Below are 16,832 nucleotides of genomic sequence, written 5' to 3'. Positions count from 1 at the left end.
AAAATAAGAACTAATCAAAGTCCGCTTTGTTTTTACTTGTTTTCAATGTATTATGGTAGTTATATGGAACAACCATGACAATCTTTGAAATAGTCAACTACTGATTCAAAATGTACAAACCAACTTCTGAGGCGGTACTGATGAATGATAGTTAAAACTGTTTTGATAAAATCTTGGTAATGCCACACGAATGCCGTGTGCATACATCCAAACTGCTGCTACTAAGCAGCCTCCACCTCTTTAGGAGGCACAGTTGACTGGGTGCTGTCCCAAAAATGAAGAACATTGAAATCATCCTTGAGATTAGTCACTGATCAATCTTAAGAGGAGACTCCTCCATTGACATAGACACTAAGTTACAGACAGGAACAGTGTCTAAGGAGAGCACATGTCCCTGATTGCCCTGGACAGCCCCTAAATTAGCAGAGCTGTCCTGCCTCCTTGACCATGTTCTAGGACCATGCCTTGTCAAAGAATTAAAAAAAATGTAGCACAAGCTCTGAATTTGTCGTCTTTTTGGAATTCGTGTGCTGCCCTCATATCTCTACAAATGCCTGTAGCTCTAGTAACAAGTCTCATTGAAGACTTTCGACTTTCAGTATTTATGGAGGCTTCAAGGATCCTGTTGAACTCTTTAATAATTGAGGTGGCTGACAGTTTCATGCAAGAGCCTCACATTGCAGCCATTACTTACAATGTTAGGCAAGGACAGCATCTGATAAATGACATTTATGCAGCTGACCACTACAGTCGTACATCCAGCAGGTAGCCACATAGTAAAGGATAGGATCAGCGGACAGCAACATTGGAGCTAGCCGGCTAGGAATCTGTCCAGTGTGCCTGATAACCAAGACATTTGAGGTTCCTACTGAGTTTTGCATGGGAAGGGTATTTTCCACATTGGCTGGTTTATTCAGAAATAGCGAGGATAGCATCTGATTTACATGTTTTTTTGGAGAAAAACATGGTTACACTTGGTAGAAACCCTAAGATATTCTTCATTTGTTATCTACTTCAGTTTTTATATTTATAGTATCAATCATTTTGTGCTATAAAACATGTCTTGAATTAGACCCATAATAGGCATCCAACTTTAATTTACACATTTCAAGAAAATAAAAATAATATACATTGTATGTTACAGAAGGTCCAATAAAATCTCATTTAATGCTTGTAATGAAAACTGTACACTTAATAATAAAATATATCTTTCCTTCTTTCTTGGGGGTGGAAAAAATCTTTTCTTCTCTCTTGATGATGTAGACCTACAAACAGATATTAGTAAAGGTTAAATAGTTAAAATAGCTATATCGTTTGAAAAAAAGTAGCTATTTAGAGTTGTCCCACCATAATATCATAGTGATTTAATTTTTTCAAGTATATTTATTTTACAATTTAACCTTAACTACTGTGTTCACCGTAGACACATGTCCAAACTTCCGGCTAAACTGAGCAACCAATTAAAATAGGATACTCATACATGCACGAGGACCAAAGAAAGTTTTGAACAAGCTTGGGTTTGGCTTGCACTAAACTGCTCCACTACTGAAGAACTGGGCTGAGCCAAACCGAGCTCCTTAACCAAAACACATATGCCACACAGAATAATTTAGGATCATTGCACAAAGGCCAAACACCAACCAAAACCTCAAAGAGGGAGCTCTGAAAGAAATCACCTGTAAAGGAGCTGACTCTGAGACTCTTTAAAAATTAACCTATTGATGGCCCGATATGCAGATTCTATGTCGCAACCCCTCATATGTGTTAACCGAATGACTCTGAAACCTTGACTTGTTATTATTAAAAGATACACTTAATTGAGTAACAAACATTCAAACAAGAATATCAACCATGACATTGACAACCATAGCACAAATTACTAGTCTTAGATATCATTAGATCAATGTGGAGTAAGCTCTAGACTGAATGACCCTGAGATGTTGCCCCTTTTACCCTAAACAAAAACACATCCGATGGATTGTATTCTTGATTTTGATTCTTGTTATTGCTTGGCATCTTTTAAATATATATTTATGACCATCTTTTATTACAAATTAATTTTACCTGATTGTGAATTCATCCTTTGGTTCATGCTTTCTTGTTCAGAAGGCCCAGCTGCTGTGGATGTGATGGCATCAGGCTTCATCATTTGTTCTTGGACAGGTACTGGATATCTTTCATGTTGTAGAAGACTAAGAAGGGAACCATATTTTCCATCAGACCCTGTTCCCTGCACTGGGAATTCAGGTATTGTGGAATGATGATGATGATGATGATGATACACTGAATTAATTTGGCTGGGAGAGCTCATATGATGATAATGATATAGATCTGGAGGTGCAGCATGGGTTTGGAAAACAGATGGTGGGTAGTGATCTGAAGGAGGTATTAACGTTGTTAAAACAGGAGGTGTCATTGTAGAAGAAGGGTTTGATGTATAGGGCTTGATCCAGCCCATTTCACCTGAAGGCATGCTACTCACTGTAAAGAAAACAGAGCAAATATTTAAGATGTAAAGAATTATTACCTTGGGGCACTGATTTCACCAGAAACTACATTTCACTGATCCAACTACATATTTTGTTAATGATTATTTATTCTCAAATCATCTGTTATTTTTAATAATTTTCCCACCTTTCCATGCATTTTGGGAAACTTTACCCAGTGTCTAACTGTTGCCTTTGTAGATTTGGGCTAGCAAGCTTTTATTTCTGAACCCAGCTCAAAGTAGTAGACACAATAGCATGTAAGGATGTGAACGCAACAACAGCTTGTAGGCACACGTGCACAAGCATGCACGTATGCCCATCACCCATGATAATTTTGTCAAAATTGGAGCAAACAATTCCATTGTGATAAGTACACTAAGAATAGGCCCACAATGTACTATATTTAATCTATTTAAACTAAACCACATAACCATTAATGATTTGCCAATAATGGCTGTAGACATCATTAAAATGTATCCATGATACAAGATCTCAACAAATAATGCACCATAGATTTCTGCAGTCATTGTTGTTCATGCCATTCTCTATGTATGTCAGTAATATAGCTGCCAAAATGCTGAGGACTGTCAGAGTGGTTGAGCCATCATAGAGCATGCACATCTTTGTGATAATGGCATTCCATCGTATCTAAAAACCTCTCCTTTCCTCCTTGTGCATGATAAATCATTTATTTTGGCCATACAGACATGTGGAAGGAAGCGAGGAGGTCCAGCTTCAGCTAAGTTCCCTTGAACACAACAAGTCAGCTATAGCAAACATTTCAATGGAAGCTATATGCAAACAGTCCCCAGAGGCAGATTTCATGTTTAGCATATGGTCTACCAGCATCTTTATAAATACAGCATCAATTTTTAAACTCAGTTGGAATTTTTGGTTCAAATGTAATAAATATGCATAAGCAATGCGTTTGTACACTACTCTTTTTAGAGGTGTCCATTGCTGTCATAGAATTTGAGATTATTTCTACATTAGTGATGCCTTTTCCTCTACAGAAAATTGTCAAAAAGGGTTATCTAAGTATTAAAAAAACAATTAATTGTTTTCTGAAACGAACAAGTGATTGGCGTGCACCCGTTTTACCTATTACACATTTTAGTACATTTAAAAAAATGACTATCCCAATTTAGAAAACTAATTCCTAAAGGTGAATTGTTGCCTTCACAGCTTTAAGAATTATCTAAGTTAATGTAATGAACGATAGCTTGATGATGATGAATGATCATGCAAATCTTGAGAGTAGAATGGCTCCCATGATATACACATAAAATAAGTTTATAATCTATATTGTCATTAGCAATATGGCCATACATTAACTAAATCAAGTGTTTTGTTCCATAACTATAAATATTTTATGGTAAACTTACTGTTCTTTTGAACATAGTCATCAACTCTGTTTTTTGTCCTCAAGTCCTGGGGGTCTTTTGTATTCCTTAGAGCTCTAGAAAAGTGTTCATCTACGACACTGTTAATATCCCCCTGATAATAGGTAAAAACCACACAGCGTGATCCCAGTTCTGTCCTCACAGGCTGCTCTTTAGCACTGTACTCCACATGGTTCTTCAAATCTTCCATTTTTTATGACCAATCTCTACCTGTTAGTGAAATATAAGACTATTAGTTCTTCAGCTGAACTTTGCAATTAATTGTGTTAAAACTTTGATTTTAAACTGTAAATCATTGTCAATGAAGTATTTTTATCATTTTATTAAGCAGACACATTGTACAGGAACTGAAATGTACCTCTCCATCAGGTGGCAGCAAGGCCGGGCTAGAGAGGAGACCCTGGCACTTTATGGCCAGCGGCTGCCAAATGACATAAGTAATAATCTTGACGCACATTTTCTGCCTAAAAAGGTAGAGTCAATTTCCTAAAATTGGTGCAGCTAATATACTAGCCTACAATACCATATATACAAGGTCTACCAGAGTCATGGCGTGAGAGAACAGCTAAGACACTATATTCTAAACTATTCCTCTTAATTCCTCTCATAAAGGAAATTAACCTGCCTGACCCGTGTTTCCCTGCTTTTTGAAGGTTATGTTCATTTTGCCCTAGTATGGTTGGAATTAAATTCATGTTTGATTGTGTGGCCATAGTAAAGGAGTCAAGCTGTTGTTATTTGATTCAAGACTAAATAAGGAGAATCTCCTGTTATAGGGGTTTAAAGTTTAAAACCAGACTTAATAAGTGACGTTATAACGCAGACTCCGGGGCATCCCAAGGTGCGGGACATGGTGAATTTGGCAAGCAATATCTCACTTGGTGTTCATAATTTTCCTGGGTTGGATGCAGGAAGGAACCCGGGCATATTTGCACTTGAGAAGTACACTGAGCTGACACTTCAGATACTTTAGTGACTATGTCCTAATTAAAAATTACAAACTTGTCTAATCTCAGGCCAGTTCAGTCCCCGGATCAGGCCTAGACTGCACACCGGGCAAATGGCTGATAGGTCTGTGTATTTTCCGATACTGCCGTGACAGATTGGGTCCAGTGGTGAGTGGCCTCTGGCAGGAGAGTAAATAAACACACATCATTTTACAGCAACTATTCTTAAAATCATCCCAGGTATGGCCCTGCCCCGAATAGGCATGAAAATTCTTAGCACGATGCTTGGGAGTAGTTCATGTGCAAGGTTGATGGCATCTCCATGAGAGACTACTGCTGTCACAGTTATTGGCCGAACTAAATCATTTTATTAAAACTACCTTCCGCTTGTGCTGTTTGTTTTGGAGGTATTTAGTTGAGACTCTGGAAGTTGAGACTGGTGGCAGCCTGTGGCAGAAGCAACATTTTCAAATCAATTTTCAGCACAAATGTTCTTCCACTTCTCCTCGTCACACCATGACAGATCCAATCATTAACCATGAGTAACTTAATGATGTGGTGAGAGACAACATAATTGGAAGGAATAATAATGCAGAACCTCAGAAAAGGAAGATGCCTTTCCCTACTGTATACATAAAAGTCAAATTTTTAATACCTAAATGGATATGGATTAAATATTTGAATCCTTCAATACAGTTATGTTGGTTTAATTCATAATCCTGAGTGTAGGACTGATCATCACTAAAGGAACACTGAAATGATAGCTTAGTATTCACCACCACCCTATGCCCAAAACCGTAACTGCAGGTGTTAGCAAGTCTATAATTATTATTGCCATAAAATCATTAGGTCAACACTTTCTATATACTGATAGCAGCGCTTAGCCATAAACACTTATACACATGCAAAACAACCCTTACAAAGGACCTGATTATGGTCTGGCAATACACATAGGGGGCCTGTTCATAAGCAGGTATAACAAACTGCAATTCTCAAATGTCATCTTACATATCAACAGTGATTAATTATACAACATCTTACAAATAAATACAGATACAAATAAATGTCCTCTTGTATTAAGCAGAGTTTTGTAGTATTTCAAAAACAGTGCAGCTAAACGTGTCTGTTACACAAACCATGAGATAGTATGGATGTGTTTGTTTGCCAAGCCACGTTTCATTAACACCCCCCCATATATTTAATAAAATACATATGTGTATATTTTCAAACAAATATTATCAGTGAAAATATTACTTTACTAAACATTTCCTGTTAAGTGCCTGTAAACGCTGTAAAAGATAACAAAACAGAAGAGTTGGATCGTCAGAGTCATTCAGGTTTTGTTTAATGCTACCGGTCCCCCCCCCCCCCCCGGCCCCTAACAGTACAAAACCTTTTTTCGTAACAATGCCGCAAAACCCGTTGTGGGTGAGTCTGTCTATAGCAACTCGTCTGACCTTCCCTACAATAATCACTTGTCTAATGACTGTGTTTCAGCTACAGCGTTCGGCTTTAAACAAGAAAGAGAATATATTCTTACAACACATTTAGTGATTTCTTTTTGTATATTTATTATAAAATTTACAAGGACACCAATGCTTACGACAAAGGGTTTGGGGGCATTTAGCGATCTATGCAGTATGAAGTCACTTGCTGCTTATACCGGGGAAGTGCCTTGCCATGCCATTAATGGACAGACATTATTTCTAATCACATAAAAAGAACTAAAGTCCCTCAATGTTATACAAAATATATACAAAGAACAGCTCTCCTTCAATTAATGCCAATATTGCCTCAGAGTAAGAGAGGGCTGCCAAAGAGGGTAGGGAGAAAATGGCTCCCTGGGCGGCACTGATTTGAAGATTCTGCCTCATTACCTGAAGTATATTTGTGCATTTTACTTATAATTCCACATAAAATTACTATGGCTTCTGGTATATTAAGTATGGAATGTTCGTTCAATCCGTACTGGTTCCTTTTCTATGGAGAACGTATATTGGATAGGCCTCTTGGGCTCTTTTAGTATTGGGCCACTTGCCCAGCAGGCTGAATGTTGCTAGTCTCCTGTGCCTCAGAGGGTGGGAAAAAATCCTCCATAACTCCAATAGGCAGTTAGATTTCTCACTGGAAAATATCCTTAATAATATTAACCAGTGTGCTGACGAATGCCCCAAAATTAAATTAAACTCTTTCTTAAAAGTATCCACATTATCTGCAGTCACCACGTTCCACGGTAATACATTCTAGAGTTTTACTGCCCTCATTGTAGAGTACCTCCATCTATTTGAAAGTTGGGATGATGCCCTAGGCAGGGCCGGCCGAAGACTTAACGCCGCCTGGGGCGAAGTTTAAAATGCCGCCCCCCGCCGAGGGGGGGCGGCATTATCTACCCGCCCCCCACCGGTACTTACCCTTAAACAGTCCTGCGGCGAGTCTCCCTGTGCTGCCACGGTGCCGGCTTGTAATGCTGAGCGCCGGAAATTCACGTCACTTCCGGCGCTCTGCATTACAAGCCGGCACAGAGACCGAACAGGGAAACTCGCCGCAGAGGAGGGAGAGAGAGAGGGGCGCGGAGCGGGTAAGCGAAAACCACTCGGTGCCCCTCTCTCTCTCCTCCGCTTCAAAAAAAACAAAAAAAAAACCGCTTGGGGCGGCAAAGTGCCGCCCCTTCTGAAGTGCCGCCTGGGGCAATTGCCCCAGTCGGCTCCATTGTAGGGCCGACCCTGGCCCTAGGCCAAAATATCCCATGAGCTGTTGGGGCTTTCATAAAATATTTGGTTTCTGTTATTTTTTTTTTCAAATTTGTACTATTATATCATGTGACCTTGAATAATACAAAATAACCCAATATATAATATATATATATATATATATATATATATATATATATATATATATATATATGTATTATATATATATAGTAGGGGTACACTGAAAATGGAAAAATGGAATCATGGTTGAACAGGTGTATGGTGAAAACAGGAAAACAGCTCCAGGTTTGAGGGAATGATATACCCTAGTAAAGAAGGGATTAATAGCAGTTACGAGCCTGGCTTTGCCCAACAAAACTATGCCTCAGCACCACCCGGTCTCTAAATTCCATACCAAGTATTCACCTCAGTGCTAAAGTGGCATAATCATTTGTAATTAAGTATAACAGTAACTGAATTATAAGTTAGGTATGATTGCCATAATAACTTGTAATTTGGCTTCTGTCACAAGCCTTTGTCGGTATTTCAAAATAAATGTCCTGTGAGGAGCCCTGGTAGTCATAAAACCCTGATAAAATATGCCCAATAATTATCTTTATTATTTATATAGCACCAACTATTCTTACAGCACACACATTCAAAGGGTATGACAAAACTAGAAATTACACACCAACACAATCCGATACATTGGGTAATCAGGGCTCTGCGTGCAAGCTCACAATATAGAAGATATATCTATATCTATATATATATATGTATATACACTACTATTCAAAAGTTTGGGGTCAGAAATGTCCTTGTTTTTAAAAGAAAAGCAAATTTCGTCCATTAAAATAACATGAAATAGATCAGAAATACAGTGTAGACATTGTTATGTGGTCAATAACTATTATAAATAGCTATTGTAGCTATTTGTAATGGAATATCTTCATAGGCCCTTTATCACCCCCATCACTCTTGTGTTCCAATGGCACTTTGTGTTCGCTAATCCAAGTTTAAGTTCAAAAAAGGCTAATTGATCATCATTTAAACTGTTAAAAATATATTTGCATTTCAAGAAATAGTTAAGTGACCCCAAACGTTTGAATAGTAGTGTATATGTGTGCATGTGTGTGTATATGTATGAGTAGGGGGTAGAATAGAAGTTGAAAGAGGATGAAATATATATATATATATACACCTATGTCTTTAGGCAAGTTAGATGGTCAGAAAAAGATTATGCAGAAAGATGTATGGTATGCTGAAGACTCCTGCTAATTAACTCACCTAGTTAATTAACTCAATATATACAATTAAACTGATGGTATGGTGAAGCAAGACACTGACGCCACTCTAAGTTGTGTTACCTATGACAATGGCATCACAAAGCCTGCCTTGGGTAATGTCTACTACAAAAGCAAGATACCTGCATCCTTCTTGGTGTCTTAGCTTCATCTTTTCACTAAATTGTGTTTTTTGGGAAAACACAAATGTTCTGGGTGTTTTTTTATAGATCAGTTTTGGGGGCAAACTATTACACAAGATAGGAACATAGCATATTTTATAGCATATCTTTTGGATATATTTGGACAAATTTACTAAGCTAAGGAGTAAATAAATAAATTAATGAATTATGATGACACAGATTGTATCAAAAACTACCTTTGTGAAGAAAGACTCAAGGAAGGACTGGTAGAAAAAGGGTCAGGAAAGCGGAGAATGGTAAGATATCTTTGCAACAAAAAGAAAAAGAAGTGAACAGCCATGCCATTTGTCAAAGTGACCCCTCTTAGCACGTATAAATAACCTCATGTATTTTAGATACTAAAGTAATATGAAATACATTGTTTAAAAATTGTATAGTCTGTCTTTTTATGCTGCTGCTATGTTATTAAATATAAATAAAATCACAAAAAAGTGAACTGCCATTATTTCTTCCACTAGATCTTAGGTAAGTGCTCTTATTTAATGGTATCATAAACCAAACATGTATTTTCATATATTTTAAATTAAACATTTTAAAAAGATAATATGGATTATACCCTCCAAGAGCAGAGTCCTCTTCCCCTTCAGTAACGTGTGTTAATGTTATATTTAATTTTAAAGTTATTGCTAATTTTCACTCTCCCATTTAATAGTAGCGCTACAGTAACGGGAAATAGTTGCCACGCATTTTGGTACATGTGCCAGCATAATGCAGATTTTGCAATATTTCCAAATTATACTTTTTTTTACATTCACCACAAAATGCTCCTTGTCCCCACCATTCAAAAAATGTTGATGAAAGAAATTTGCCAGTGCTAGGGTTTGCTTAAACTACACAGAATTAGATCAATATGCCATCAGGGTTGAGCTCTTATATTTTTTAACTAGTTCAACAATGAGAAAAGCCAAAATCAGTGATTCCTTTTCCCCATTTTTATTCATCTTTCCCCTTTTATTTTATCCAGTGACTGCTGGCATTTGGCTTGCATGAAGCTTTGAAGATAAATGCTTGCAGGATGCTGTCTTTAGTTGGCAACGTTTACAGTGTTAACTTTTTTTTTTTGCAACTTTAGGGCAAAAAAATTAAATAAAAAAAAAAACCTTTTGGGATCAATATCATTTATTACACAACGTTTTAAATGTTACATAATCTATCTATGTTATTGTGGTATAACTGAAGTTCATGCTTGATTATTTAGTTAGCGATATATGTATCATATTATCTAACAGAAAAACACATTGTAAAATTACTATATATATATATTATTTTTTTTTTTTTATTTAGGTGGTCAAGTGAAATGTCTTGGAAGATGAGCAGTGGAGCAACCCCAGTTATCTTGGATGATCTCTTTATTTCTCTCTCCCGTTCTCTGCCTGTTTCTCTTTCTTTTTTTCTTTCTTTCTTTCTCTCTCTCTCTCTCTCTCTCTATATATATATATATAAGTATATAATTTTTGAGTTTTACCTTTTTTTTAGATTTACAGAGCTGAAGTTTGTTGCCATATGAAACCTCTTGTCATTGTCTTGGCTGAAATATTGCGGTGTGTGTCCAGGCTTGAGAAGTTTAGAATCCCAGGTGTAAAACGGTAATCAATTTGTTCCTCTGCCTTCCTCTTGTAGCAGCAAACAGAAATGCTTGGCCTGACAGCTTTGCCTCTGATCTTCCACCCTCAGAGCTAGTAGTGCTAAAGGCGTTTCCATTCCAGTGTCAAGGAATTTATAAAATGCACCCAAACTTGAAAACCAGGAACAAGAAACCTGGGTTCCATTGGGTTTAAGTTGCTTTTAACAATGAGTGAGCAACGTTTACTTCAAGAAATCTTTTGTTGTAAAGTCAACAAATAATCATAAGGCAACTGTTCGGCCAGAATAAAGCAAGTGTGAGCAGCCTAATCACAGGTCAATCACATAATACTGCAGACTAGCAGCAATAAATCTATGGGTAAAGCCAGGGTCTCTATAACATCGGCTATAGTAAAAGTATGAGTATGGATATATAAGGATGTTTGTAAAAACGGTGTATGATTTAAATAATAAATTGTATTGTGAAAGAGAGAATAAAAGAATCTGTGCTCATTAGAAGGGGTATAGAGAAACTTTAGAATATATTATAATAATAGTATTATCTAGACAGCTGATGTCACAATAGATGGCCCTTTTTAGATTTTGTTTAGCGTTGTTGCTTACCATGGTAGCAAGCAACTATATTGGTTGCCTACCTGATTTTTTTAATTCTAATATATTATCGGAGAAGCTGCCGATCGGTCACAGACCAACGAGTAAGCTTCATTTTCCCCCAGACATAGCCTGGCATTTACTTATCAGTCTTAAGCGGAAGTATTGCATGTATTCTTCAACACACAAGACCTCTGCTAGTGGACATAGGAGAAGACCACTTGTCAGCTCATCCTCCCCTATACTAGTGCAGAGCCTAAGCCCACTTTGCCTGCTACATATCTCCTACGCAGCTAGCACGCAGAGTCATTTGGCCCTCCAACTGCTCATGGACTGGCACATTTGCACATATGTGTAGTAGCTCTATTCTATATAGCCTAATCTACTATACAAACATCCTGACTCTTTATCATACCACCAGTGGTAAACAACAGAATGGCTCAGTCTTAATTACTCAGCCGGATACATGACTAATGGCAGTCTATGGAGGAACGGACTTCATTAGCATTGCCATAAAGAATCAACTCAGTGTGGTGCAAGGAAAATCAATAAAAATATCAGATGACTGACAACAGAAGCAGCCTCCAGGTGTGCAGCTGAAGGAAGCTTATTGGAATAGAATAGATAAACTAGGGTGCTAACCTGCATAACTGCGTATAGCACTGTATGTTATGCTCAAGGAGAAAAATATTTTCCATTGGATTTCCCCTTTAAAGCTTTCCCACAGGACATAATACCATACCAGGGAACTGTCTAAATCAACTGACCCTGAGATTCTGAGAATACCCTTTAATAACCAAATAGCTGCAATACCAGTCCTCTTGGAAAAAATGACTTGCCTTTATTTAAAAAATACATTCAACCGAGTCACCTGCATTCAAGCAGGGATATTAATGATAACATACTGGCAAAAGCAGCAATTGGGAATATTAGATATGATCCTGTCAGTATAGATAGGAAGGAATCGGCTCTAGACTGTGTGACCCTGAGATTGGGGCAAACACCCTGAGACAGAGGGGCAAACCCTGAGAGTCCCCTGCTATGCATAAGACACAAGCTTGACATTAATCTAATATTAATAGCAATATATCCTACAAGTGGACGCTGTTTTCTTAGAACACTAATGGTTAATTTGATCTTCCAAACGTAACTGATGATGCCACGCATCAGTGACCTCACCTGCCCATAAGTGTAACCTATTAATGTTGTGATACATTCATTGATTGTGGATAATTGAAGTGCCAATGGATACTTTTAATTCCTTACTGGAATTCTTCCATCCTTACTATTAGTTTCACGTCATTACATAACAAATTAATTAGTACACAGTGACAGATCTAAATTGCATCCACGCATCAGCTGAGTATTAAAAATAGGCTTTGGTCTTATGCTTAGTCATTGACAAAATATGTTGTCTGGATGCTGGATGGTGTCCATTTGATTTAAGAATACTTAGTGTTGGAATGTGGTAGATTAGTTAATGCCACACGGCGAAATCACAACCCTGGCTCCGGTATGCAATAGAGCTTTCACAATTTAAATATTTTAAATATTCCGAGAAATGACATTGATGTTGGCATTTTATTGGAATAAAATGTGGGTTTCAGTAAATGGAACTCCATTCATATAAAGGTTATATATAGGTTAGTCTATGGTCCAGCAGTTGTGAACTACCCATCATCTCCCGGTATTAAAGAATGGGGGTATAGCGGCTGTTGTCCATCAGTTATTGATGCCCCGGTTTTTATCCAAGTATATCCATGTTGCCTGCCATTTTCTTCATAGACTATTTATTTAAGCATCATAGGCACATGTAAGCATGAAATGTACTAGTGTGTTCAAAAGCCATAGAACAAGTGTGTCAGCGGTGCAGACAATCAGGTGGGACATGACAGTTAGCTAAGTGTTTCCTCTCTAACTGAAATTAAAGGGATACCCAAGCCACTTTAATGCATATGGTAGTTGGACAGCCCCTTTTATTTATTGTAGTGTCCTTCTTGCCTACATATTCTTGCCTTAAATGCCTACTTATTACCGAAAATTAGAAAAAACTATCTCTGCATATTAATGTTAAAGTTGTGGAAACGTTATTTTCTGTTGCACATTAGGGCTGGCGTGGCTATGTGTACATAATAGGGGTAGTAAGCCTTGTGTGATACCATTGATTTGATTTGGGTTCATTAGGCGAGATTGGAGTATCTTTGTCTGGTCTAATAATTAGGGCTTGAGGACACTGAATTATTTTTCAGGAAAGGGAGTTTGGCTATGAATGACCAGAAGTTCATATGATGAAGTTCCCCTATTTTGACCATGCTAGGCAAACCTGAATTCTTTTTCAGTTGTATTTATGCATACTTGAAAAAAAGTTATTTTAGACTTTACCCAAAGGGGAAATATCATACATTTCAACCAAACCTTTCCTGTTGACAAACTGACATTGAACTATCTTATACCTCAAAAAAGATTCTAAACTGAACAAATAAACTGTGTACCCTTAATTTATTTCCAACTGGAAGTATCTGTATTAAATAAGAGTCAGCCACAAATGTTTATACATTTGTCATCTTTAATTTGAGAGTGAGTAGCACTGTTTGATCAAAAATTTGCCATTGAGCTAAACATTTCATACTCGTGTTCTTTACTGTATGTGAGGCTTTCTACCAAGTTAGGAACTTGCAGGGGGATATTGCTAAACTAATCTAATTTATTTCTTTGTAAATAGATCATAGATAGGGGGAGCTGTTGATTTATCCTATCTAGATTTCAGTAAGACATTTGACATGGTCCCTCATAGGAGACATAAATAAATTGCACTGTTTTAATGTGAATGTTAAATAGTTGAATGGATAAAACGATAGGACAGGAGACAGAAGGTTGTAGTCATTGGTGTATCTTCAGAGGAAGATCTTGTTTCTAGTGGGTACCTTAGGGATTTGTATTGTGACCCGTCCCTTTAAATCATTTTGTCGGCAATATTACAATATCCCCAACAGGGTAGACATTACTGGGGAACAAGCCCCATTGCAAGTAATTTAGAAGAATGGTAGAGAGTGGGCAGCTGGAATTGATAATGTTGATAAATGTAAAATAATGCACTTGGGACATGAAAATCACGCATGTTAAAGTACACATGGAAAGGCAGAAAACTAAGAAGAGGTCAATCTAAAACTAGAGGGTCAGATGATTAGATGTAAGTTTGAACTTATTGAGTAGGTAAGTCGGAAGAGCCTCCCGTCATAAGTGGTTAATACAGCGAGGGAATTTAAACATGCATGGCATAGGCGTAAAGCTATCCAGAATCTAAGACAAGATCAAGGACTAAATTAAGACCTGGATCTTACTTCAGGAAAAATGGGCAGTCTAGATGGGCTCAATGATTCTTATCTGACCTGAAATGTGCTAAGTGTGTAGTTAATATGCCCTAAACAAGTCTTACCCTCATTGTGTACTTGACCTTTGACAGTAATGTACGTTGTACTGTACAGGCAGAAAGTGGTGGTGTTGCGTAAGATAAAGTTCTGCAGGGACCGTGTGGGAAAACTAAGTAAAAAGTGTCCGCACCAGTGATTTGGTGGAATACAGCCCAGATCCACTGATTTAAGGGTCTCCACAACTAAAAGTTTGCATCACTTACCTACATTCATCCATGATGTTTATAAAAATGCTATAGTTCCTTCTTTCGAGTCTCCTAGTATGCCCAACACACCATTTTTAGTACAATAATTATGATACATTAATAGTTTTCTTGAAAAGCTTTGTCCATAACTAATGAGAATTGCCCTCACACTGTATTCATTGGAGTGTGAGCTTCTATAGGCAAAACCAGTTTGCTTGAGCATGCATTCAACTTGTTTAAACATTTGCCTTCAGCATTTTGTCATGAGAGAGGTTACAGAGAAATAAATCTGCCTGCTCCAAATACCTGTGCTTGCACGGCAACATGCGAACCAACGCAACCCAATACCAATATAGCATGTGTTGCAAAACTGCGACAACACTGCAGGCACGTACAGATTGCAAAAATACCATTGGATCTGAGATGTGGCTTATAGGAGCATACCTTTGTAACCTCTGAAACTGTTAGGGACTTTTTTTTCAGGCTGGAGACATGAATGGTAGGTGGAACGAGACAAAAATTTTTATTGGAACAAAGCAATTTATGGAGCACTTACAGCAGTTAATATATATATATATATTATATATATATATATATATATATATACTACCCCATACATCAGTCTGACTGTTCATCCATAAAGTATGTGAGGTGCACAAAACCAGTTGTGTTATTTCTCGGACGCTGCTCAGTCTCGCATAATCCTGGACATGCGATTACCTAACAATAATACATTTTGTGCTTCTCCTTTTCATCTCCTTCCCTGACAAACTCCCTCTTCTGCGACTACCCTGCTAGCCTTTACATGGGCCACATTGTGATTACCTTGTGCATCTCTCAAACTAGATGTGTTGCATTGTTTCACTACTATCTTTGTAAACAGCATTTTGCATGCATTCTAAACATTAGCACAATAAAAGCAACAGCTGGCTGTAATGCTCCTACCAGAGATACGCAAGTTCATGATCCACAGGATAAGCACTATTTATTTCCCTGTGTGATGTGCCAATAAGCAAATCATACCCATGTTGCTAATTTAATTAAGATTTACATTTTAATGTAAGAAAACTGAAATCAACTACATTTTTATTTATTTATTTTTTAACAAAAACTTCCAATGCTTGAGGCTAAAACACAGAAGTGGCCCCTCATGTTATTTACATACAAGCCCATGTTAGGCACCAAGTATTTTCTTTGGATCTCTAAGAGATAAAACCAGGTTTCTGTAAATGCAGCCCTGCATTACTCTATAATGCTCAAGAGAAAAAAAAATAAAAAATAAAATATATATATATATATATATATATAAATTCTATTGGACTTCCCCTTTAATGCAGTTCCTTCTCAAGCCTATTAAATACAAATGTGTTACAAAGGAAAAGTTGTAAACAAAGCCCATTTTAATGATTTATTAAAGCTCCAACAACCGGTGCTAGATATAAATAATCAGTACCTATTCATTTTGAACAGGTATTTGTAGTTATACTTCATATCCTTACCCACTGTGTATGATGAATCAGCTCCTCTAATAACTTATGATAGATCGCTAAAGTTTGCAAATGTGTAATTTCTGTAAAAAGGAAGTTTACAAATTTTGAGTACCTTTTTAAAATTTCAGAAACCTGGGATGCAAACAAATTGAAATTTTAATACAAATACAATTTCATAAACACCAGTTCACAGCAGAATGTTAGCCTATAAAACATGGAACAGTTATTGAAAAATTATAAATCATGAAAACAATTGGTGGTATTTCACCCTAAAGGACACACGTTAATTGTTAAGCATTTGCCATGTCATTTTAGCATGTTTTGGTGCTATATCCAAACTGTATGATCAAAAAAACATAATTGCAAACTAGATGGACATAATTAGGTGTTATTTACCAGAGCAGAGGTTGGAAGGAATTTCACTGCCTAAAACATTTAAAACTACAAAAGTTTACACTTGAAATTATTCTAAAATGAATGACACTTTGTCATAGCCATGCTTGTATGAAATGAAACAGATCTCATCAACGTAAACA

The 16,832-nt window shown here is 37.1% G+C and overlaps 1 protein-coding gene across 1 annotated transcript; it reads right to left on the bottom strand.

Moving 5' to 3' along the window:
• Window positions 1-1,191: 1,191 nt before the first annotated feature.
• Window positions 1,192-4,082, bottom strand: LOC149298182 (uncharacterized). Its single transcript, XM_089487739.1, has 3 exons — window positions 3,875-4,082; window positions 2,065-2,481; window positions 1,192-1,265 (listed from the first exon to the last, which is right to left on the bottom strand). Exons 1-3 carry the CDS (start codon window positions 4,080-4,082, stop codon window positions 1,192-1,194), a joined length of 699 nt encoding a protein of 232 aa, XP_089343865.1.
• Between the last annotated feature and the right edge of the window lie 12,750 nt (window positions 4,083-16,832).

Source organism: Sceloporus occidentalis, unplaced genomic scaffold, assembly GCF_023333645.1.
Source record: "Sceloporus occidentalis isolate IW3139 unplaced genomic scaffold, rSceOcc1.0.p SCAF_34, whole genome shotgun sequence".
NCBI classification, from domain to species: Eukaryota; Metazoa; Chordata; class Lepidosauria; order Squamata; family Phrynosomatidae; genus Sceloporus; species Sceloporus occidentalis.
The sequence above is the reverse complement of the archived record's forward strand: the minus strand, read 5'-3'. Positions and strand labels throughout refer to the sequence as shown.